Genomic DNA, 25,664 nt, shown 5'->3' on the forward strand with positions numbered 1-25,664 from the left:
CCCCGACGTATCTAAGATGCATATCTTGATGAGCTCCAGGTAGAGCTGCCAAATAGTTACCCATAAACTCACACGCAACTTGAGCGTGCTGCCTAAAACGGCTCCTTTAGAACTGAAATATGAATTGCTTAACTGAGTAAATGAATTACCTGCTTAACTGAAAGTAAGATCCAAATGAATTTTGGCAAGAACTTACACAATCAAGACTTCAACCTATAGGAATATTGTAGTTCCTGCATTTTCCAATACAGATGCAAACACTATGAGTATCAAATTCATATAAACATGTTGATACATGTTGACACAACCCAGAGAGGTTACTGGCACTATCACAGGGAATTGTTCAGACTCGTGTTCAGACAGACACCTGTCCGTCGGTCTCCCTTCACTACATTGAGTCAGCATCTGTATCCTGCATGTAGCCAGGAATGGGGAACAGGTCTGGTTGTGCAACGACCACCTGCTCCAGTTGAATCTCTGCCCACCTTGAAACTGCTTAACAAGAGTCTTTGCAAGAACACGTCTCAGAATGGGTACGATGCAACACATCAGCAGCAACTAGCACCCCATTGTATGACCTTTTAGGGTCTAGCTGCCAATCCAATGCTCAAAGATGCAAGACACTTCGGGCGGTGGTTTGTTTGGTTTGGATATTCAAGGGGAGTAGTAAGGAGCTCCTGCAGCATTCTGTCATCAGCACTCCCTGACTACACTGTGTGTAAGCTGCTGCTGTCTGCTAACTTTCCAGGTATGTCCTGTCCATATTTAGGGTACATTGGGAACTTGTTTTTATTTTCCTTGTGACTTGTGATTGCATTGCAATTGGATGCTAAGGTTACCTGGTAAACCTAATCTCTGGGCAGTTACTGGAGTAGTTTAGAGGGACTTGTTATTTCAGCGATCACAGGAGGGGATTAGTTCTTGTCCAGAAGGACACATTTGGTTCTCATTCATTTACAAACATATATACTGTTTATATTTGTGTAAACTGGCTGACATGACACCTTGTGGGACCTCAGGTAACAAGTAATACAGCTATTAAACTAATGAATTATGTAAAACAGGATCAGCCGTCTGAATCTAAATGATCAGCATTGAACCCTTTGATATAAGGAGTCAGATCAGTAAAGTTGTCGACCTGTAAATGACAAACATTTCTCTCTGAAGCCAGAGTGAGATCACACCACCAGGACACTGGAGTACAGCATCGATCCAGCCGCAGCAGCAGCTTGAGGTTTTGGTAGGTTTAACTATACCTTGCCAGATAAATATCTAGTTATCATAGCAAAGTATTTCACGTATGTGTCACTTTCACATCTGCATCTGGCCTTCATTGCCCCCTCTGTGTCGTTTGTTTGGTGGGAAAGCTGCAATCATGGTCCAAAGCCACACGACAGGTTACTAACTAAATCTAGCCCATTGCAGTGAGAAAGCAATTTGACCCTGATTCAGCCCAGTTTCAGCTAAATCGGCATCACTAAATTCTATTAACAATAAAACAAAGTTTTATTCTGCCCTGAATAATAAGTTCACTTCCTAACAGCTACAAAGAGAACAAAGATCATCGGTTCCAGGAGAGATGGCTTCACTGATCAGACTGAGGCTGCTGCCAAGGGCCAAATGTTTGTTCGATGAGCCCATTCAGGTGAAGGTGGCTGGGCTGAGGTCAAAGCAGCTGGTCACCATGAAGGCCACAGCCACTGACGACAGGGCAGTGATATTCACCTCCTCAGCCACCTACAGGGCTGATGACTGTGGGGAGGTGGACCTGCAGAGAGACCCCTCCCTCAGGGGGAGCTACGTGGGGGTGGAGCCCATGGGTCTGCTGTGGTCCATGAGACCAAACATGAAGCACGGATACTATTATAAGAAAAATGCCCTGAGTTCCCACTTGGTAAGATTCTCTGTACATGAGGGGGAAGAAGAGGGAGGGATGCTGGCAGAAGCGACCAATGAGAGGCTTCTGATTGGAGACGGAGTCACTCGGCTCCCTGTCAAAGAGGGAAAAATTAAAGGAGCCCTGTTTACTCCCCCAGGTTAGGGACTCAACTTTTATCTTCATTATGATTCCATTATTGCAGCCTCTTGGTTTGTTGTCATCCTACATTCTGTTTGTAGTTATCAGCTATAAACCAAAAACACTGATATCTATAATCATCTGATTCTGAGTCGTTCTGGTTCTGGTTCTGTTGTAGGAGCAGGTCCGTTCCCTGCTGTGCTGGATATGTGCACCTTTAAATGTGAAAAAAGAGCCTCTCTGCTGGCTAACAAAGGATTTGTGGTTCTGAGCGTGGCTGTGTACAATGACAAACCTGAAAATGTCACAAAGGTGCAACTGGACTATTTCAAAGAAGCAATTGATTTCCTTAAACAACAGCCAAAGGTGAGTCATTTGAAGCTACGCTATTTAAAACGTTGCCCTTAGTTTCATTGTGTCAAATAGTGGAGTGTATGTGATGACTCTTATAACAAAATAACATAATCACATCCTGCACATTTCTTTCTCAGGTGGGCAGTAAAGGAGTTGGTGTGTTATCGCGATCAAAGGCAGCAGATGTGGCTCTTTCTATGGCCTCATATCTGTCAGGTGTTGAGGCTGTCGTCTGGATCAACGGCTGCAGTGCTAATACGATTGTTCCTCTCTACTATAAGCAAAGACAAATCCACGCAGCGTTAACGTACGACTTCAGAGGCATGGTTCCTTTTGAGTCTGGGGGCAGTGTGGCCGATTGTCGAATGAGTAATTCCATGTCAGAGGAGAACCGGGCCACCCTGATCCCTGTTGAAAAAGGAAAAGGACATTTCCTCTTTGTGGCTTCGGAGGACGACCTCGCCTGGGACAGCAAAGCTTTCATAGATCAGATGGTAGAGAGACTAAAGGGTCATGGTAAAAACAACTTTAAAACAATAAGTTATCCTGCAGCCGGGCACTTATTAGAGCCACCCTATGGGCCCTTCTGCTCCTCCTCTGGACTTGGAGTTTTGCCATATTCAATCCTGTGGGGAGGCAATCCCAGGTCCCATGCTGCAGCAGAAGTCCATCTCTGGAAGAAGATCCAAGAGTTCTTTAGAACTCATCTCACAATCCAGAATTCAAGATATAAATAAAGTCGCTTAAACTAAAGTGTAAGATCAGAGGATTCTTGTTCTCATCTCCCCCCTGCTGGAGAGTCCAGTAGAGCCATACCTACTGATGAGTGTGATCATATTCAAGCCTGCTGACACAAAGAGAGAGAGAGAGATTCTGAGGAACAGGAAGCTCAGTAACAAGGTCCAACTAGGTGATCTATAACTGACAAGATCAGATTCTTCGTCTGTCCACAGCGGGGAGGTTCAAGGTTCACATGATGAGTCAGTTCATATGAGTGGACAATGCAAGACTATAAAGAGCGCTGTGTTGTTGAGTGTAACGTCTATCAAAGGACAGCTATACCAAGTCCAGAGGTTTTCAGGATTAATGAGTGAACCAAAGGACTGAATGCATTACATGTCGCACATCGAGGTATCGCACGATGTAATCATTGGACCGGGTTCACTGGAAGAAGTGGGGATTAAATAATCAATATGGGGAAGACGCCACTATCATATCATCTGCAATGAACAGGATGCATGAAGAGGAATGTGCCGAGTGGAGTGGACTCGCCAGTGACCACCAGCCAGAAACCAACACAAAGGAGGAGACATACCCACATTTGAACAGTACATATTGTATGAAAATCCTGACTTCTGGGCTCATTGAGTGGAGGTGTAGACAGTTAACTGGATGCAGTGTGTGGACCACTGAAACAAATTGAGACCTCAGCTGAGCCAAATACTTTGTATCACAACTGTTACCTCTTTTGCTTAATAAACAGCTTAAGTGTGATCTCTCTCAACTTGAAGTCCTTCTTGCCAACCTGAAGTATTTTGAACACGACACTTCATACACACATTACATCAACCATGTAGCCTACCAACTCATGAAACACGTATTTACATTATCAATCCATCTTTGGCAATATGCTGATCCACATTCATTCATTCTACTCCACTGACACTATGACAGCCCCTTAGCTAGTTGGTGTGAAAGCTGGACCATTGGAAGAATATTAAGTTTCCTAGAGTAACAGGTTTAGGGTTTATTAAGTACTCGATGTCACTTACGTACTATTCAATGGATCAAAAAAATAGAGTCTCTGTCCCGAACTCAAAAGAGAGCCCACAGTGCCACCCGCTGCTTAAATGTGGTAACAGTCCTCAGACCTGGAAATCGTATGTGTTTAATGCAGCCCGTGGATACATCGACCGCTCAACTGCAAAACAAACACTGTCCCTTTGAGAAACAAGGTCGCGAGAGTATGGTGTTCGAGAGTTTGTGGTATAGGGAGGGTGACGCGGGAAGCGTGTGAAAAGGTAAACGATGGAGAAGCGGCTGACCTAACTTAAGTCTCATGACAGACAGACAGACCTGCGGTACTTAAACAGAACTTTGGACGGACATTTAACGGTGTCGCTCCAGTTTATAAGCGTGAGTTTGGTCACACTTAGGCAATTTAGCATTACATACAGTTATCATCGTGGTGTAACTATTTGTCTTCTTACAATGTGGATATTCCTGTGTGTGTACAGAGGGGAGAGGAGGAGCGCCCCACTAGCTGTTCAAGTGAGTTTGGCCTCTGTTTTACCTCTGAACTAGACATTCTAATGTGTAAATAAATGAGAATGACATTCCAGTTAGGTTTGTACTGACAATTTTCCTTCATTCATGCTTGTGTACATTTAATGTGGTGAAGTTTTTATTTGTTATATATCTGTTTTGTGCAGAAAAAGCTAGAAAGATGAATTCTATTTACTTTATTTTCACCATTCTGCCTATCCCTTACAGCTAATAGTATTAAAGCTGTTTAACCCTTGTATTAAACGGTCAGGGAATAAAGATCCCCAAAGTGTAGCCCGTGTGACTGTGATTCTTTCCCAGCTTCATATCAAAGCACTTTATTATTGTAAATGGAGGGCAGATGAATGTAAATAAAACAAAACAGCTGCCAAAAGACGTATGGCAAACATAGTGGCACATGAAACGATAACGGAAATCGACCAACGAATCTGTCAATAATAATTCAAGTCTTCATAAAAGTGGCATAGTTGGCACATAGCCACTGAATTTAGACGACCGATGTTGCATTCACTTACAGCACATTAACCCAGCCATTGCTTTGTGCAAAGAAGTCTACATACTGTATGTTTCTTTTAAAACCGTCCAAGAAACAAAACATACTGTACAATAAGTAAGCAGGTGTAAACAGGATAGTTAGTTCTGTACAGACGGCCTGAAGGTTTCTTGTAAATTTTCAAATTTTTGTGTCGCACCTTTAGTCCAACCCATAACCACAAACATTTCCCTTAATGTTAGAATTTAGTGCTTGTTTACATAAAAGTAGGTAAAGTAAGGCAGGGATTTGGGCTTCTGCCGCACCCAAAAAATGCATGTTCCATGGACCTGGCATCGCATGCTGCCCATACCTCTTGTTGTCCCATTATTAAATAACCATTGCTTGACCACACACATCAAACATCCAAGATCAGAGATGTGTTACAAAGCAGTCTGGTGTGACTTTTTGCCCCATTACACCAATTTGTGCTTCGGACCATTTTGACCCCAGGAGCAAAGGAGTTATAAAATTCAATAAAACACCCAAAATCCAATCAAATGACTTCAAATTTCTTCTAATCATGAAGAGCATTGTGTCAAGCAACCCCTATACATTTCAGACCATTTGATGAAAGAAAACACATTTTATCAACTTTTTTAGTCCAGTTCAGTCGACAAACTTCCTGTGGTCAAACATTAATGCTTGGTGGCTTTCGCTTAACCCTCGTACTGTCCTTGGGGTCAGTTTGACACTTTATTGTCCTTGGGGTCAAGTTGACCCTAAAGACAGTACAACGGTTAAGCCAAAGCCACCTAGCATTAATGTTTGACCACAGCAAGTTCGTTCACCCCAAGTCAGGTACCTGGATGATCAGTTATGGCAGGGGTGGGGAACCTCTGGATATACGGCCTGCGAGACAATAATGGCTCTTTCGATGACGGCATATAAATAATTATACTGTGATTATAATCCCCCCCGTCAGACCGGCTGAACGCAACGCAAATTGCGAAGTGCACCCCTCCTCAGACCGGTGTGTGTGTGTGTGGGGGGGGGGGAGGTGTTTGGGAAAAAGCCTTTAATTTCTAACACTTTCAAAAATCTGTTTAAGACTAAATTACTAAAGGCACCGGGGCGATTCTTACAGACTCTGTTGCAGTTTGGTGGTCGGACAGTGTAAGATGTGCTGAAGGGGCCATACCGGACAGGGCCACAATGAAGGTCTATGGTTACTTTGCATCCCCACTCTAAGGTCACCAGGGGGCAAGGGACTGACATTCCTTCACCATTTGTGGGGCTGTTGAAACCTGCTCGTATGGTTTTCATGAGCTGCAGTGTGGAACTTTAGAAGGAGAATTTGTGGAAATACTCATTTATACCTTCAGAGACTTCCAGAAGAATATCCCCTTTTCTTTATTCCACAACTATTTAGTCTAACTACCATGGGTTGCATGTACAAATAACTTACAACAATAAGTGAAAATTGTTGTTCACTTGCAGAGAATGTTTGTCAAAGCCACAGAAGGGCCCTGCAGATGGTCCAAAGGGGTCCCGCCCCTGGGGGAGGGTGATAAGGTCCGCTTATTTCCTGTATTTAAAGGTTATTCTCTATATATTATAGTACATTTTTGCACTTCTAGTTGAATGCTAACTGCATTTCATTGGCTTGTACCTGTACTTTGCTCAGTGACAAAACAGTTGAATATAAATAATCTAATCTAATCAAAGATGCAAGACACTTTGGGTGGGGGTTTGTTTGGTTTGGATATTCAAGGGGAGTAGTAAGGAGCTTCTGCAGCATTCTGTCATCAGCACTCCCTGACTACACTGTGTGTAAGCTGCTGCTGTCTGCTAACTTTCCAGGTATGTCCTGTTAATTCACTTTACGGTACATTGGGAACTTGTTTTGATTTTCCTTGTGACTTGTGATGTATTGCAATTGGTTGCTAAGGCTACCTGGTAAATAAATTGGCAATTGTGGCATTGATCTACCTAATCTCTGGGCAGTTACTGGAGTAGTTTAGAGGGACTTGTTATTTCTGCGATCACAGGAGGGGATTAGTTCTCGTCCAGAAGGACATGTTTGCTTCTCATTCATATATATATACTGTATATATTTGTACAAACTGTCTAATAGCTGAAAACAAGAGTGTGTCTTTAATGCCAAATTAATGACAAATAAAGTCCTTCTTCCCAGTCCCTGAACAGAGAATTACAATTCTTGTTCAACCAATTTAACTAATGAATTACCTAAACCAGGATCAGACCACTGAATCCAAATGATCAGCATTGAACCCTTAGATATAAAATCTAACCCATTGCAGTGAGAAAGCCATTTGATCCTGATTCAGCCCAGTTTCAGCTAAATCAGCATCACTAAATTCTATTAACAATAAAACAATAAAACAAAGTTAACCGTCTCTGCTCTAAATAATAAGTTCACTTCCTTACAGCTACAAAGAGAATAAAGATCATCGGTTCCAGGGGAGATGGCTTCACTGATCAGACTGAGGCTGCTGCCGAGGGCCAAATGTTTGTTCGATGAGCCCATTCAGGTGAAGGTGGCTGGGCTGAGGTCAAAGCAGCTGGTCACCATGAAGGCCACAGCCACTGACGACAGGGCAGTGATATTCACCTCCTCAGCCACCTACAGGGCTGATGACTGTGGGGAGGTGGACCTGCAGAGAGACCCCTCCCTCAGGGGGAGCTACGTGGGGGTGGAGCCCATGGGTCTGCTGTGGTCCATGAGACCAAACTTGGAGCACGGCTACTTTTATAAGAAAAATGCCCTGAGTTCCCACTTGGTAAGATTCTCTGTACATGAGGGGGAGGATGAGGGAGGGACGCTGGCAGAGGCGACCAATGAGAGGCTTCTGATTGGAGAAGGGGTCACTCGGCTCCCTGTCAAAGAGGGAAACATTAAAGGAGCCCTGTTTACTCCCCCAGGTTAGGGACTCAACTTTTATCTTCATTATGCTTCCATCATTGCAGCCTCTTGGTCTGTTTTCATCCTACATTCTGTTTGTAATGATCAGCTATAAACCAAAGACACTGATATCTATAATCATCTGATTCTGAGTCGTTCTGTTTCTGGTTCTGTTGTAGGAGCAGGTCCATTCCCTGCTGTGCTGGATGTGTCCAGCTTTAAATGTGAAAAAAGAGCCTCTCTGCTGGCTAACAAAGGATTTGTGGTTCTGAGCGTGGCTGTGTACAATGACAAATCTGAAAATGTCACAAAGGTGCAACTGGACTATTTCAAAGAAGCAATTGATTTCCTTAAACAACAGCCAAAGGTGAGTCTATTTAAAACGTTGCCCTCAGTTTCATTGTGTCAAATAGTGGAGTGTATGTTATGACTCTTATAACAAAATAACATAATCACATCCTGCACATTTCTTTCTCAGGTGGGCAGTAAAGGAGTTGGTCTGTTATCACGATCAAAGGCAGCAGATGTGGCTCTTTCCATGGCCTCATATCTGTCAGGTGTTGAGGCTGTCATCTGGATCAATGGCTGCAGTGCTAATGCAGGTCTTCCTCTTTACTATCAGCAAAGACAAATCCACCCTGCGTTGATGTTTGATTACAGCAAGTTAATCCACACCCAGTCAGATGCCTGGATGATCAAGTATGGCATCCATGATCACCTTGCAGAGGAGAACCGGGCCACCCTGATCCCTATTGAAAAAGCAAAGGGACATTTCCTCTTTGTGGCAGCAGAGGACGACCTCAACTGGGACAGTAAAGCATATATGGAGGAGATGGTAGAAAGACTGGAGAGCCACGGTAAGAAGAACTTTGAGACTGTGAGTTATCCTGGGGCGGGGCACATGTTGGAGCCACCCTATGGACCCTACTGCCCCTCAAGTCCGCATGGTGTTCTGCGAAAACCAGTCCTGTGGGGAGGGAAGCCCAAGGTCCATGCAGCTGCTGAAGTCCACCTCTGGAAGAAGATCCAGGAGTTCTTTAGAATTCATCTCACAATCGAGAATTCAAGCAATGCTATGTAAAGTCGGTTAAGCTAAAGTGTGAGATCAGAGGATTCTTGTTCTCATCTCCCCCTTGCTGGAGAGCCCAGTAGAGCCATACCTACATACACACCTTAAATCAACCATGTAGCCTACCAACTCATGAAAAAGTATTTACATAATCAATCCATCTGGCAATATGCTGATTCACATTCATACATTCTACTCCACTGACACAATGACAGCCCCTTAGCTAGTTGGTGTGAGAGCTCGACCTTTTGGAGAAGATGAAGTTTCCTAGAGGTTTAAACAGGTTTAGGGTTTATTAAGTACTTGATGTCACTTACTTACTTTTCAATGGATCAAAAAAATTCAATCTCTGTCCCTAACTCAAAAGAGAGCCCACAGTGCCACCTGCTGCTCAAATGTGGTAACCCCTCAGACCTTGAAATCGGACGTGCTTAATGCAGCTCGTGGTTACGCAGACCGCTCACAGCCCAGCAAACACTTTTCGTTAAAGAAACAATGTCCGTTGTTAACTTGTCGCGAGAGTATGGTGTTCAGGAGATTGTGACGCAGGAAGGTTGACTCGACGCCCGTGCTAAGGTAAACTAAGGTGAGGCGGCTGAACTTACTTAAGTCTAATGACAGACAGATAGACCTGCGGTACTAAAACAGAACTTTGGACGGACATTTAACGGTGTCGCTCCAGTTTATAAGGTTTATAAGTTTATACTGACTATGTACCTTCATCCATGCTTATGCACATTTAACGTGGTGAAGTTTACACTTGATATATATATATTATATGCAGAAAAGCTAGAAAAACAAGTTTAATGTCGGTGCGTGTGGTAATCTGTGTGACTATTATTGTTGTTATTGCTGCTCCACTTGCGCAATTTAGGGCACCGGAGGAGTGGAGGTAATTATTTATGTAGTCTATAAGGGAGAGTCACAGGTGAACGGTGATTTGGGGAATTAGGAACTGGGAAGCCACACAGTTTTTCAACCGTATCGTACTGGTGCGGATGTGGTCTTGGCTTGGTCCTGTTGTTAGTTAGTGGTTTAGTTTGCTTTACATTACGAGCTCGATTTTGTATTCGGTGCACCAGGTGTTTTTGGGTAAAGCTTCCTTCAATCTAAAGCAAATTAAAATGTCAAACGCATATCAAATGGAGGACCTCATTCTTGCATCGTGACGCGTTGGAAATGTCCTCAAATTCCCTCAAGTGGCCTTTTTTTGAAGTTCGATTGCCACTACAATTGTATTAAACGTTCAGCGAATAAAGATCCCCAAAGTGTAGCCCGTGTGATCGTGATTCTTTCCTGGCTTCAAATAAAAACACATTATTATTATTATTGCAAATGGAGGGCAGATGAACGTAAATAAAACAGCTGCCAAAGCACATATGGCAAACACAGTGGCACATGAAACAATAACAGAAATGTACGAACGAATCTGTCAATAATAATCCAAGTCTTCATAAAAGTGGCATAGTTGGCACATAGCCACTGAATTTAGACGACCAATGTTGCATCCACTTACAGCACATTAACACAGCCATTGCTTCGTGCAAACAAGTCTACATACTGGATGTTGTTTCACTTAAAACCGTCCAGGAAACAAAACATACTGTACTTAGACTTAGACTTAGACTTACTTTATTGTCATTGTACAAAAAACACAGCAGTGAGTCTTGGCAACGAAATGTCGTTGCTTGGCAACCGAGGTAGCAGCGCTAAAGCTATCCCTATACAATAATAAATACATTTATGTACAAAATATTATTATTTAAAATTAAATAAAACAAGATGAAATAAAATAAAAATGCTTACTTACTGTACAGTAAGTAAGCAGGCGTAAACAGGATAGTTAGATCTGTACAGACAGCCTGAAGGTTTCTAATTTATAAAGGTGTTTATGTATGTGTGACTCCTCTCTACATGTTTAAGCCAAAGCCACCCAGCATTAATGTTTGACCACAGCAAGTTCGTTCACCCCAAGTCAGGTACCTGGATGATCAGCTATGGCAGGGGTGGGGAACCTCTGGATATATGGCCCGCGAGACAATTATGGCTCTTTCGATGACGGCATATGAATAATTATACTGTGATTATAATCCCCCCGTCAGTCAATTGTTTTACAACTAAGAACGAACATTTCCACCACATCAACAACAACAACAATATATAAAAATGTTTGTATGATGTTCACTTTGTCTGTGTCACATCTTGAGTCACAGGGTGAAGTCCAGCTTGAAGAGAAAGAAGAACTCCCAATGAAAAGATGTCAAGAAGCACACAGATATAAATATAACCAGTTTTAAAAACAGATTCTTATGACAAAACAGATTCTAAGTCCTCTTATTGTAGTTGTGTTTTTCTTTCCACGCTTGTATGTTTGTGAACCCGTTTCTGCAGCAGGTAGGAGAATTACAAATGTCCTCCTTGGTGTTAGGATCTAAACACCTGCTTCTCCTTTTGTGAGTTTACATTGATCCATTATTCATAGATTACATCAACAAGGAGGCTGCTGCTTTAGAGCATTAAGATGGAAGAACAGAGGAAGGAGGAACCACTGGTAGGTCAGAGGAAGAAAAAAGTGGCGCTTTGAGAATAAAAGGAAACGAGGAGCGAGGTGAGCTCCCCTTCAGTGGCTCACGTCTCCTCGGAGACGGGAGATAACAGGTTATTGTCCCTGGCAGGCTGGGGTTCATCACGATAGCAGGAGCAAGCTGTGATCTACCTCATCTACCTCATCTCTCTCCTCTCCGTCTCTCTGTCTCCTATTCTGTCATCTCAGCTCATCCCCCGCTGCTCCATCAGGCCCTGGCCCTCCAGAGGGGAGCCAGGCAGGGGAGTGTCTTGTCCTGGCTGCTTGTACTAAGACAGTAACGGCACGGGACGAAGATGCAGAGGTTGTATTGGAGACGTTGGAGGAGTTCTTTGGTTCTTCAACGATTGGTTTGGAATGATAAGTGCCGTCTGGACTGTTAACATGCTGACAAGCTGCACATTCTATCACACAGCCAATTTGAGCAAACTATTCTGTTCATTGGTGTAGCAGTTTATCAGCGCCACCCAGAGGCCGTGTTCAGCTTTACGCCCAATCAGGACCAAGACTTCCTCCCCTGCTTATCATGTTACGACAAATGACTCTCCTGGCCCTTCAATGAGTCCAATGGCTCCATTTGACTTCGGATACTTTTACTGGGATTTTTCATTCTGCAACACTGAGCTGAAGCTAAATTATCATCATCTTGCAATTGTACTTGAATTTGACTTTGACTTTTATTACAGTAGCAGTATTACAGTACACGAGTACACGACTGTGCTGAGATAAGGAGAGAGAAGTTTATTTCCCTGTTGATTTGAATTTAAACACTAACCTTTAATTTCCTGACGCAACCTTTAATTGTGAGTTATGCCGGACACGCGCATGCACACACACACACACACACACACACACACACACACACACACACACACACACACACACACACACACACACACAGTGTATTTATGAGAAACAAAGGAGCTTGGTAGACTGAGCTGAACACACACACACACCTAGAGTTTCCCTTCAGATGCTGCACCTCCAGCTTTCCTCGGCCTCCTTATTATTGCCTGGGATGAGAAACTTCTCATTTGGCTGTCAGTGTGTCGCACCAAAATTATACACCTGCGTTCTGCATCTGAACCACACAGCAGCAGCATGAATAGAGTCAGAGAGAGCTGCGATACACCCACACACACACACACTTTTAAACTCACACTTGCATTACAACAGTGAGTCGTTGCTGTTTTGATGAAGAGCAAATGCCAGTCTACCCCTGACAAGCTATCCATCATCACTTTGTGTTTTGGTGATCGTTGCCCCAGGCAACCCTGTGAACAGCTACACCTGCTGGATTATTAATCAGGAATCAGGACAGAAAAGCAGGAAGCAGGAAAAGATCAAAGGCTGAAACGGCTTGAGAGGGATTTGAAGTCATTTGGGGAAAGAGAGACCTAGTTTAGAATCAAAGTGCTGAACTACAGAGAGAAACTCTAATAATACACAAGTTCATGTAAGGAGTTAAATTAGGGGTAAATGTTTGTTTTGTGTACATGCCAAGATTTAGTTTAGTTATTTTCATCAGTGTCCTCTTAGTTTGATGAGGATTCTGTTTGTTTACTTTTGGTGATTGGTTTTTCTTTTTTGCAATTTTAGTTTTAGCCATTTTTAAATAGAATAAATAAAATAAGATACAGCACAAAGTTAGTCTGTGTCCTTATTTCTCAGCTCATTCGCTGATAGATGAAGTTTCTGTTACAGCTTCAGTTTCAGCTTTGAGACAGATGCTCACGCACACATTCACACTGAAGGATCTAAAAACAAGGCTGAGCTGGAAAACAATCACCCGGTGCTGTAAAGCTCACAACAAAGAGAAAGAAGTGCTGCTGGTTTACTGTTTGATTGTTATTTTGTATAGTGCAAAGCCTGAATCTGACCTTAACACGCATGTACGCGAGTTAAACGGCGATAATCAAACCCATGACAGCGCCGTGCAGGCTGCCGTGCTTCACTCTTCTCAGGTTACATCGTAAAAAGACAACAAGCGTGTTTGGGAAACACAGCTGTGTTTGTATCAGTGTGAGCTGTGTGTTCCCCTGAAGGAAATTACCAGGCTAATGTGTCACCTCTGTGTATCATTAGGCCGTATATATAGTCTATAGTAGTAATTAGCTCAGCAGGCTAATGGCAAGGTTCTGTCTCCATCTGGTGCACATTTATTTATTTATTTATTTATGTATGTGGGTGAGTTTGTAAAAGAGAGAGAATGTTCTGGATGCCTCTTCACACACGCATGAATCAGCTGGTCTATAGGTGGAGTGAGCATGGAAAGACTGACAGATGCTTCATGGATTTGTGTTGTTGGAATAGAGAGCAGGTAGCATGTTTGGCTAGCAGAGTGGCGTCGTGCTGTTTCGCTCGCTGCCTCACGCCAAAAACAAAGTCTTTGCGTCGCTCAGTCTCACTTTAACCAGCTTTATGTGTTTATTATGTGAATTTCAGTGACTTTTGTGATTCTCAACTACTTGAAAATTGTGAAAAATAGAGCCAAAAAAGGAGCTTTGGTCTCTCTGTTCCAGCTTTTACCTTTTAATCTCACAACCCTGAGCGCCTCCGCACCTTCTCCTCCTGCTGCTGTCTGGTGATACGGCGTGAGGATCTGCCTTTAATTCATTTAACACCAACACAAGCAAGCAGGGAATCCAAAAACATTTACTCAAATCCCCCGGCAGCTTAGCAGCCTGTGTCTTTGGCAGCTCTCGTGAGGCCTCCGCCAAGACGCAGGCGACAAACCGGGCAAGCCAGACTGAGTGAAAACATATAAATAAATAAAAAAGCAGATCAAGGACTTCCTCGGTTTCTGGTTAAAGGATAAAAATCGTTGGTTGCATATCAGACGTTATGGACGTTTAACTGTTCCCTGTGAGACCTGCAAGGGTTCAGTGTTTGTGTGTGTGTGTGTGTGTGTGTGTGTGTGTGTTACATCCGTGCATATACATTCTCTTACATGTTTCGAATCCATAAATTCAGCTCTTCTTAAACTTTTCCTGCCTGTCAGCTTGTGAGAGATACAATACATCAGAGGAAAGGCTGTGATGATGTAATGCGTGACTTGGCCTCACGGGGGTGCTGTAATCAACATGCGCTCAAGCGTTCACCATCCACAGAGCTGCTGTTAAAGGATGATACATATCCTCATCTTATCCCTGCATAACTCCTATACCATCCTTTGCATTACAGGCCATTTCTCTCCAGTATATTATTATATTATTTCATTTATAACTCTCTCTTCCTCTCTCCTTGTGCATTCCTTCTCTGGTATTTTTCCTCCTCCTGTAACATCATTCTGCTTTATTCTGTCTTTATGTTTATGTATCTTGACTCTCTTCTTGAGGTTTTTCTGTAATTGATACGTGTGCTATAGGAGCTCCGGGGCATCTGATTCCCCCCGGGATCAATAAAGTGTCTGTCTGTCTGTCTGTCTGTCTGTCTGTCTGTGTTACAGGGGTGAAGTGAATGCAATGTTACTTTAAGCCTTATTGATGTATCCATATACAGAGCATGAACAGAGATGTGACCCAATGAAACTGATTGGGTGATTTTTGCTGTGCGTTACATTTCTGTAAAATCTATACACGTTGTTTAAATGCAAATAAAGATGAGATGTTCAGCTTAAAATGAAAGAATAGGAGTAAAGCTTCAGCCTGGCAGAGCAGGTCTATGAATGACGAATATGTTTGAAGTGATTTTTGATCAATATATATGAGGGCTGCAGACGGTAAAACCAAAGGAACGGCACCATAGTGTTGCTTCATCACAGCTACACTGATGAATGAACACGCACACACGTTATTAAATAATGGATCAAACTGACTTAAATTAAGTTATGAAATTAAATCAAACCACAGAACACAATCCACATCTCAGCTTTAAAGAGGAAGGAACTCCTCTGCTTCTCTGCGTCTGTGCGTTTACGTCGACAGATTTCACCAGAAGATTCCATTAGGGATGAGGAAGGAGTTTTTACATCCATTAATTCGATTCCTACGCTTGAATAAACACACCTAACATGTTTCTCTGTCTCGTGTGTTCACTTGGATATGACCGACATGCACAATGAGCCGCCAATTAGCTGACAGAATTATGCAAGGCTGGATTTCATGTCTCTCATTGTCTTTTTTGTCGGTAATGTCTCGTCTGCGTCGCAAAGATTAGAAACCTGCAGGGTTGCAAATAATATCAGAGGCAGCAGTTCCATGAAAAACAATTGAACACATTTTCTTCCCACCTGATGTTTATGTAACCCCCATTTTGCGTTATTTGCTCCCCGCTACAACCCAATTTCCCCACCGAGATCATTAAACTTTCAGTTAAACGTATTGCTTGAATTGCAGACTCACAGAATTGATGATAGCCATTCACACCCAGTTTTTAATTTCCAAATCGACTGCTTTTCAGGAAATATGAGCGTGGAACTACATGAAATTGCGCTCTAGTGCTGTAAGGCACTTTTTGTTAAAGGCCAATTCTGGCGTTCTGCAGACACCAGCTTCAGGTGCAGCGGCGGCAATAACTCAGCGCCGCCACGGCAACATAACGTGTGAGTGAGTGTGACTTTGCTCAGGTTCTTAGGAGAGTCAGGCTTAGTAAATGGATCTCACACCTCACTGCTTAGAGCTCGCAGCAAAGAGGAAACACTGGAGAGAGGATTGGCATAATCTAATCACTAACAACACACACACACACACATGTATGCACACACACACACACACACTCCCATGCATATGCACAAACACGGAGTGCAGAAGTACTTCTCAAGTCATTTCTGTCAAAGTGTGTCAGGCAAACAAACATGAAGCTCCAAGGTCTCTCGTCGGGGTGCATACCTCCGCCAATGCCGACCAAGCACAGACAAAATGATTCTTGCTCTCATAACATACTGGCCTAAGGAATCAAAAGCTTTTTAGGTATTGCTTTTCTAATACTTTTTCTTCTAAAAAGAACGCTGCAGAGATTGTTTATGACCAAGAACGACTTCAAATGGCGATTTAGTCACCGTGCACGGCAGCGAGGAAGTCACTCACACACACACACACACTCTCCTCCTCCTGCTCGCCTTCACTGATGACTGAATGTTGACAATCGGTAAGAACTTTGAGGTAGACTCAGCGTCTTTGAGAAGGTACCACATTGTGCAGCACACAGATTCTTGCTCCTGCACGCGGTCACGCCCTTTGCTTTGCTTTAACATCAGCAGGGCGGCCTCATAAACAAACACTGGAGGTATTTTTCATCTCTCTCTCATTCTCTCTCTCTCTACGTGTGTGTGCGCGTGTGTGTGCGTGTGTGCGTGTGTGTGTGTGTGTGTGTGTGTGTGTGTGTGTGTGTGTGTGTGTGTGTGTGTGTGCTTGCATGACGACGGAGAGGCCTGGAAATAATTAAGATAAGGGCTTGAGGGGACAGGCCTGGTAAGGGGGGGCGGGGGGGCTGACAGACATACATCTCACATCTATATTTAGATGAGTGTGTGTGTGTGTGTGGAGGGGAGGGGGGGGGGGCAATACTGCTTGATACTGCAGAGCATTTTTCTCTCTACCTGAGATTCTGTAATACATTTTCCACGGACGAAATGTGGACAACAGATTGGCGAGATGTCAGAGAAACAAATTCCCACCACTTCCTGCCTTGATGACGTCACGTGATCACACGGCTGCAAGATACGAGGTTCACGCTGTGGGGTTAGTGTGGCTGCTCCAATATAAGCCAACAGATAGTAGCTGGTCAGGTAAGATGCAGTAATTCTGGTTAATCCAATTGTGTGTTTAGAACTCTGCAGAGTAGAATCATGTACCGGTTCATACAGAACCCTGGGATATGATTCATAAGTACCAGATTTGCTCAGAGGGCTTCGTAATCAGACTCCACTCCATGACTCACCAAACCGAAAGAGTGAAGTTCAACCACAGTTGCTGCAGCTGCCAGCACGCTGAGTCAAAGCTTCCACCCCAAAAACCCAGAGAGCCTCAGAGCCCCGCGACACCCAGAGGACGAGAGGAAACGCTGTCCTCAGGTTCACTGTGCTTCACTGACTCACACAGAGAATCAGATGTTTATTTGTTGACTGTGGTTCATCTTCTGTATCTGCAGGCATCATTTGTTTTCCCTGTGTCACCATTGTGCTCTCTGTCTTTGAACCTAAATGCTGCTCCTCATTATGCAGCACTGATCTGAGGCATGTTGTGCTCAGCCAAGCAGGTTTGCCTCCGTTTCTGAGGGGAGGATCGATGTGGAGACGGCGAGCCTGAAGGCATCGCAACCAGCACATCGTAAAGACGGACGAGTCTTTGCCAGAGCAGCACAAACGCCGGCGCAAAGGCCGAGCGAATGAAAGAGAGAGAGAGGAAAGAGGATATGGGGAAGAGGGAGGGATAGAAAAAAGAGCCGACAACGACAGAAGAAAGAGCAAAAGGCCGATCGATTGAAGCAAGCGGTGGGAAAACGCTGTGAGGGAGAGGAACAGGAGGAGCGAAAACGGGAGATTTCTGATTTCCGTGGAGGAAATCAGCTTGCAGTCACACACACACTCACCTGAGAGCTGCAGGAAACTGGGAATGGTTCACATCAAGACAGGAGCCCACAGCCTGGGGAATACAGCACAGGAAACATGTAACCCAAGCCCTTCCTGCCCCACTGAGAGTGTGTGTGTGTGTGTGTGTGTGTGTGTGTGTGAGAGAGAGCGTGAGAGAGAGAGATTTGTATCATATCACTTTTATATGAATGGTGTCAAAGAAAAAATTAACATGTTTATCTACCTGCACATATGTTTCATGCTTATTTAGCGTGTTTGCATCCTTATGTCCCCATGAACACACACACACACACACACACACACACCACTTCATCTGTGAAGGAACTTGATAAGAGAGATTTTGAATTCAGATTGCCAAACATCTGAACAGCAGAAGGAGCAGGGATGAAACTCATGAGCTCATCATAACGATTTGACTTAAACCTGAGAATCTAAAGAGGAAATCTCTGCTGATTCTGGTTCAGGTGGAATCAAAGGGAATAACAGGTACGCTCCTTCATTTTGGTCAAAGAATCGTAGCTCCTGAGTCATTTTAGCTCCCAGTTTAGCTCTGGTTGGTTCCACAACTGCGGATTGGTTGTTGTTATTAAGTTGTTAAGTAGCAGAAGACGTAAAACCAGAGGAAGCTTTGTACCGAGCGGCTGAGGAGCTGTGGAGAGCCTTTAAGATGGAGGACGTGTTGGATCTAACCAGGTGTTTGGTGATGCCAGCATGAAATGGGAGCATTACATCCATTTTTCCCTGTAACTCCAGATGACCTCATCGCTCTCTGAGTCAGCTAGTCGCACGCGTTCAAGAAGGTTTCACGTGCCTGTAAACATTTCCAAACCTGCCGAGAAGCGATGAATCCCTTCAAACCTAAACAAACAGAGGATGACAGGCAGGGTGAGGAGGTTTGCTCCTGACGTCAGCAGCCAGGACACTTCGGCTCGCGCTGGCTGCAGGTACGACACGCCTGTGGCAAAGACAAACAGCCACATGTGGCTTTAATGGAGGACGGGCCTGCAGCAGGACCTCCACGCAGCCTGGAGAGCTTGAACACACACACACACACACACACACACACACACACACACACACACACACACACACACACACACACACACACACACACACACATTCCTCCTGCCTCTTCAGCCTGCCATCTGAAATATGCACTGCGGTTTGACTTCAGCGCTTACCTGCAACACACAGAAGAGCTGCAGTAATGCTGTCAATATGCTCTCTCCTCCCTCTCTCTCTCTCTCTCTCTTCCTCCCCCTTCCTCCCCCTCTCTCTCTTCCTCCCTCTATCTCCCCCTCTCTCTTCCTCCCTCCATCTCTCTCCGTGAGTGTGTAGATGTGAGTGAAATTGAATTTGCCTTCTGGTGGAAATTCCAATAAATAGACCGTAAAACTAAATCTGCCTACCTAAACAGGCATTTGCGTCTCTCACCTCTGTCAGACCAAAGATGCTGAATGAGTGAAAACGATGCCCTTCTAGCCCTCAAAAGAGCTATTGCGCAACATCTGTGCCGATGACAAAGACTTTAGAATTCAGCCGTTGCACTTTTTATGTGTCAATGGCACATGGAGTGACGTGTAGGGGTCAAAGGTCACTCTCACTGCAGCAACAGGGGGTTCAGTTCAAGTCTGCTGCTGTTGTTGTTTACTTTGTAGCGCACTTGCTAGGCTAGCAGGAACCCTTTGGTTACGTTTAAGCGTTTATAAATGAGATAACGTTATCAGCGGGTGGTTGTTGTGGAATGAACCGACTGATATCAGGAATCACCCACTTCCTGTTTGATTCCTGAACTGTTCCGCTCCTCTTTTATGGGAAAGTCCCGCACAGGTGAAACACACACACACACACACATGTGTTTAAATCATTGCCCTGAGCTCATGTAGGTGTAAAGTTTCCTGCTGTTGGACACAAACACACACAGGGACACACACACACACACACACGGCGAGGATTTCTCACTGTCCAGCTGGAGACGATTAGTCTTTCTCCAGCCCACAGGAAATCAGCCATCATTTCAGGCTGACAGGTACATGGAAGGATCTCAGCGCTCTTTGCTCTGCCGCCCTGTTCACACACGAGACATAATTCCTTACAGCGTCCTGGCATCCGCCGGGATCATCTCTGTGGTATCAGCTGGAGGGGAAACGGCTTGTTCTCCGGTCAGTTTTCCGACAAGATGTGATGCCGAGTCCGACTGTGATACAACGGGGTGTTTTCCCAACGTGCGCTTCCTGGGAAAAAGCTTAGCATGGCTAAGAAGGTCCAGCAACAACTCCAGTCTTCAGCCAGGGGACGCCGAGGACGCTGAGGACGCTCGTCCAAGTTAAGCAACAAGTCTGTGAGAGTCTCAAGTCTTCACAAACAAACGAGAAGACAAGATCACGTCCACCAGCTAGCTGCTACCGACCAATCAGGACGGAAGTGCAAATCAATACCCAATCATAATCAAATACTGTCTACTCTCTTAGATTCACTCTTTGAATGGATTTGGCTGGTGGTGAAATGATCCCAGCACGCTAGCTTGTTTTGTTTTGACGCCGTCGTGCTGCACCTTTACAAATATCCAGTGACTTAAAACTATCTGACACCACAGATGGTTAAAGAGAACAGCTGGTTACTTCTCCCTCTCCCTCTCCCTCTCCCTCTCCCTCTCCCTCTCCCTCTCTCTCTCTCTCCAGGAGGTCACGGCTGTCTCTCCACATTAGCTCCCCTGTAAATGCCAGCGTACTGAGCCAGAGGAAGACGAGGCAAGCGACTCCCCTTCCCACACCTCATCACCGACGACGCTAATGAGAAATCAGACCGTTTACGCGAATCACCTCGTTAATCCACAAAATAGGGATCTCCGTCTGGGCGACGTGGCCCGACGCCATGGCTTCCCCCCTCCTTCATTCCGCTGCTTGCTCTCGTCGGAGCGTACAGCTGAGCGGTAACCAAAGGCTGAGGAGCAGAAGGCCGTACAGATGTCTGCTATTGACGGGACAGGAGGCCGAGTGTTGGGTGTCGTCCCCACATGGACCTTTGCAGGAATATCAGGTTTCAGCTATTTCCAGCGCTCACCTTTGCACCACTTACTATTGTCATGTACTATATTACACCCTAATACACATCAGATCATATATTTGTACGATTTCGGCCGGATCCCCTGGCGTCCGTCGCTGCCTGGGACCAAGGCGGAGCACTGACTGGTGGCTCTTGATTGTGAAGCGCCTCCAAGGGGGCAGCTGTGGTAATGCAAGCCTGACACACACACTTACTCTGTACCTTTGTGTGTGTGTATGTATGTCAACAGAACGACCACAATTCTTCCAACCTCAAGTCGCCTCAAATCCTTATTTTCTTATTTGCATTTCCAGGTTAAAGTAGCGGGGGATGGGAGACCAATGAATTTTGAATGATGTTGCAGGTGTTAATGACATCATTGACCCAAAGTACATCAAGATCATGAATGATGTCACAGCTCTAAATGACATCATGAGTGATGTTAGAGGGGGTGGAGCAGGAGGGGGAGGGGTGAGGGGAAGGAGGACGCTTCATTTACCTCAAACCCCCCAAAATGTATTCTTCCATTAAGGACATTCTATGAAATGTTTGTACTAAAGGTGCAATTGTACAAAATTAATCATTTCATGAGTATAAGACATTCAGGTGCTGTAGCAGCAGATTCAAGTGACTGTAAATCATTCATTTATGTTAGGTTATTGTGGAAAAATTAAGTTTTTGTTCTGTGTACAAATACAAATTCCAGGTAAACAAACACAGTCTACAAAGAGAGACGAATAATAATGAAAATCTTCCTCTCGTATCCTGCAATCCAATGCTGACACAGTTCAGTCATGTTCGCTTTAATCTATCTTTCATTTCTTTAGGTGTTTCTATAAAAGGTGACAACAGCTCTGATTTGGCCGTTTTCATTCAAAACAACAGTGCAAGACAAATTCTTTTAAAAGGCCCCAAAGTGCAATTACCTGCAAATTAAATATGCTCTCATGCCATTATCACAAGCACTTCCTTCCGCCCGGCTGGACCTCCATTCATAATTTAATCCTTTATGCACTTCCTGTGTTCTAGGTGTTTCCAGCTCTCCTGGCAAGGTGCAGGGAGGAGGCAGCAGAGCTTAGAGCCTCACACAGCCTCTGATGCAGGCCAGGGAGCCGCTAACATGGCCACAAGAGAGAGAGAGAGAGAGTGTGTGTGTGTGTGTCCACATCCATTGTCATTTCTCTGACTGCTGAGCTTTTCTGTGATCTTGCATTATTTTGAGTTTTAAATTTGTAGAAGTAGTTTTTTCTGAGTCTGACATTAAGAATGTTTTCACTGACACTGGATTTGAAATCACACATAATTACAAAGTACACCTTCTGTCATTTCTTTGCATGTTTGATTTAGGAAAGTTAAGGCAACCATTAATGCAACTGTTCTTCACAGTTCATTCTGCTGCAAGGAGTCAAAAAATAAAAACTCTGAGTCTGCCTGAGTGTGTTTGATGCGTTTGGTTACAGTTCTTCAGTGGCAAACCAGCATATCAAAGTCACAAAAGGGTAAATCTCCTCTGCCTCTTATCTATTCCAAGCAGCTCCGGCTCGCATCAGATAAATGAGGAGTTTGTCAAAGCTCTACCTGCATGATGCATTGTGCAGTGTAGTGCTGTAGTGATAAGAGGGCGTCTGAGAACAGTGCAGACACACCGGCTTACTACAGCCTCTCTGCATCGCTCCACAGTAATGCCTCATCAGCTTCACAAGGGACATTCACCACTACTACCATTCAATGTGCAAAGAAACACTGAGATCTAGTTTGCTGCAGCCCCACCATGCACACAAAGTGTAAACAGGCCTTCACTGTAGGCCCACGTACGTCTCTTTAAGGCTCCTCCCCCTTCTGCCAGTTGCATCAACGCCCATGCACACCAGAAATAATTGTTCGCTTCCATCAAACATCCTCGTGTGGGTAAATTCAGGCGGTGCGAGTTCAGTCGTGCCGCATGTTGATGTCAACATGTTGGAGAACTGAAGGACTTTGGTTCATTAGCTGTAGATAACAAATGGCCTGGAGCGAGTGTATTGATATGACAGGTACCAACCTCCTCCACAAGGATGGATTTTTGTTTTGGAGCCTCACTTTTTTCACAAATGCTGAATACAGAACCAGCGAGCTCTTTTAAGAAGCCTTCATGTCAGTGTTTTCTAAGTACATCAAACAGAGCAGACAACACCATTCCACTGCTTCCCACTTTGAATGCCACTCTTCCAAATAAGACCAGGTAGATCAATGTGTCATTCTTCAGATGGGAAGATCAGATGAAAGTGTGTGCATGTGGTGGTGGAGGGGGTGGATTAGAAAAAAAGTATTAATATTAAATATGGCTTTTATCACACAGCACTACTTAACTGCCAGATGTGCCAGATCGTGAGCTCTTCACAGCAACGGTGAAGTGTCAGAGGGAATTTTAGGGTGAGGAGAGAAAACACAGTGAGGCGGTTTGATCTTGACAAAGTGCAATTAGTGTCAAAACACAGGGAGATGCAGGCTTGCTGCTCTGTGTGTGTGTGTGTGTGTGTGTGAGAAGGAGAGAGTGTTTCACTGAGCGGTTGCTTTGGTGGGTTGTGTGTACAAATGAATGTGTATGTGTGAGTGTTTTCATTGGATGTTGGGACCTCCACCCAGGCCAATAAAGTGACTGATCAGAGTGAAAATGGACATAATCACATAATAAGATTTTCTGATAGGCAGCGATCAATTTATTGAAATGTAGGAGCCAAAGATGCAGAACACAGGCACAGGAACATGGAATCAGGTGGATAACAGATATAAAATGAAATAAACAAACCTGGATGAAGCTGGAGACATGGAGGCTGGGCTCTGCTGCTGGAGACGCTGACAGGCGAGAGTGAGTAGATCCCAAAAACCTGGAGAGCAGGAACAACAAAAGGTCCACTCACTAAAACAAAACAGGGCAGCATGCAAGGCCCAACTAAAAGTCCCATGAACAAAAGGGGTTTCAAAGAGAAGGACGGATAAGGCTGCAACTCCAACTGCAACTCGAACACAAACTGGAACTCTCTGGGGCGGCATGGCTGGATCTCCTCTAGAATGCTACCACTGATGAGACCCTGACCTTTTCTGAACTCTTTATATATCTTATCATAGACCTTAACTGTAACTTTTACCATCGTACACACACACTTATGCATGGATCACACAAAGGTTACAAGATATTCATTCATCTGTGAGTCTGTAGCCACTCAAGTCATTCACAATTTCTCTATTAACTGCTATCTGTATGAATTATAGATGAAGCTCCTCTCCTCTCCTCTCCTCTCCTCTCCTCTCCTCTCCTCTCCTCTCCAGCTATTCATGACAGTATGACAAGTGGCTATTCTGACTTTCATCTCAAATAATGTCAACTGGAAAATGAGTCATGGGGACGTCTTTGCAATGACAAGACATGCTGTCCTGCTCCTTGTCCCATCATGCACTGGGGCTGAAGGAGGGTGAGGTCATTGCTGATGGGATGCCAGGCCACAGGAGATGGGGTGGGGATGATATCATATTTTGTCCTGTTGTACCTTGTAACAAAAAAAGGAGAGAGAGAGAAAACACAAACAGATCTTATGCTGAGGCCTCAGTGGAAATGTTACCTACTAATGCATACTGTACATCCATCATGGCGAGGAGACAGAGAGGAGACATTCTGTTTCCTATGCAGCCCTGCCTGCTGTATAAACCTGCATATGCATGGAAATCTCACACTGTAGCCTTGAATACATTTAGCTGCTGTAGGAGGCATAATTCAGTATCATTACTTCATTACTTCATCTCCCACTGAGCTCAAACCTTACACACATCCCTGTAGTAACACAACTGACACGCTGAATGTAAACAATGGCATATACTGTAGCATGTGAAGTATTTGGAATGACCTGGAAGTATGGTTATACACTGTTCAAACTGAATCCAGGTCAAAGTAGATATGAATAAATATACCCCAGGGTTGTTTTGATGAATGATTGTGCGTTGATTGCGGTGGTTCAGTCTGATCTTTTTGATAGCGTACCTGTGCTGTTCAGGTTGCTTCCTGCCACCTGAGATAAGAGCTGTTTGACAGGACAAAGTCTGGAGGTTTTGGTCTGCTGGCAGGTAAACAAGGGTCAGCAGGCCGACCTCGTCTGAGTCACATGAGGGAACCCAGAACTCAACCCCCCTCATACACAGACCAGATAGAGGGACACACTCCCACAGAACACTCATGTAATACACACACACACACTTACACACTCGTCAGCTTCCATCACAACGTTCAGACGGAGCATTTCCTCTCACGCGACCATCAGCATCTTTCCATCACGCTTGTGATCGATACACACACAGTGCAGGGATGTGTGCAGTGATAAGCTGGCCTGTTTGCTCCAGCAGAGATA

The 25,664-nt window shown here is 44.4% G+C and overlaps 2 protein-coding genes across 2 annotated transcripts; both read left to right on the forward strand.

The window, feature by feature from the left end:
- The first annotated feature begins 1,171 nt into the window (after positions 1 to 1,171).
- LOC142998932 (acyl-coenzyme A thioesterase 6-like) lies at positions 1,172 to 3,154 on the forward strand. Its single transcript, XM_076148395.1, has 4 exons — positions 1,172 to 1,240; positions 1,544 to 2,036; positions 2,196 to 2,383; positions 2,509 to 3,154. Exons 2-4 carry the CDS (start codon positions 1,580 to 1,582, stop codon positions 3,106 to 3,108), a joined length of 1,245 nt encoding a protein of 414 aa, XP_076004510.1. The 5' UTR covers positions 1,172 to 1,240; positions 1,544 to 1,579; the 3' UTR covers positions 3,109 to 3,154.
- A 4,437-nt stretch (positions 3,155 to 7,591) lies between these two features.
- LOC142999299 (acyl-coenzyme A thioesterase 1-like) lies at positions 7,592 to 15,672 on the forward strand. Its single transcript, XM_076148785.1, has 4 exons — positions 7,592 to 8,075; positions 8,235 to 8,422; positions 8,534 to 9,097; positions 13,444 to 15,672. Exons 1-4 carry the CDS (start codon positions 7,619 to 7,621, stop codon positions 13,507 to 13,509), a joined length of 1,275 nt encoding a protein of 424 aa, XP_076004900.1. The 5' UTR covers positions 7,592 to 7,618; the 3' UTR covers positions 13,510 to 15,672.
- The last annotated feature ends 9,992 nt before the right edge of the window (positions 15,673 to 25,664 follow it).

Source organism: Genypterus blacodes, unplaced genomic scaffold (assembly GCF_046128005.1).
Source record: "Genypterus blacodes isolate CSIRO-AG114 ecotype Tasmania unplaced genomic scaffold, CSIRO-AGI_Gbla_v1 ptg000005l_1, whole genome shotgun sequence".
Taxonomy (NCBI): domain Eukaryota; kingdom Metazoa; phylum Chordata; class Actinopteri; order Ophidiiformes; family Ophidiidae; genus Genypterus; species Genypterus blacodes.

Bases quoted from the DNA above. Each gene is read 5' to 3' on its own strand.
- LOC142998932 (XM_076148395.1), top strand. From the start codon at position 1,580: ATGGCTTCACTGATCAGACTGAGGCTGCTGCCAAGGGCCAAATGTTTG. The intron at 2,037-2,195 runs GTTAGGGACTCA...GTTCTGTTGTAG, and splicing joins AGCCCTGTTTACTCCCCCAG to GAGCAGGTCCGTTCCCTGCT. The intron at 2,384-2,508 runs GTGAGTCATTTG...TTTCTTTCTCAG, and splicing joins TCCTTAAACAACAGCCAAAG to GTGGGCAGTAAAGGAGTTGG.
- LOC142999299 (XM_076148785.1), top strand. From the start codon at position 7,619: ATGGCTTCACTGATCAGACTGAGGCTGCTGCCGAGGGCCAAATGTTTG. The intron at 8,423-8,533 runs GTGAGTCTATTT...TTTCTTTCTCAG, and splicing joins TCCTTAAACAACAGCCAAAG to GTGGGCAGTAAAGGAGTTGG. The intron at 9,098-13,443 runs ATTCATCTCACA...ACAGATGCTCAC, and splicing joins AGATCCAGGAGTTCTTTAGA to GCACACATTCACACTGAAGG.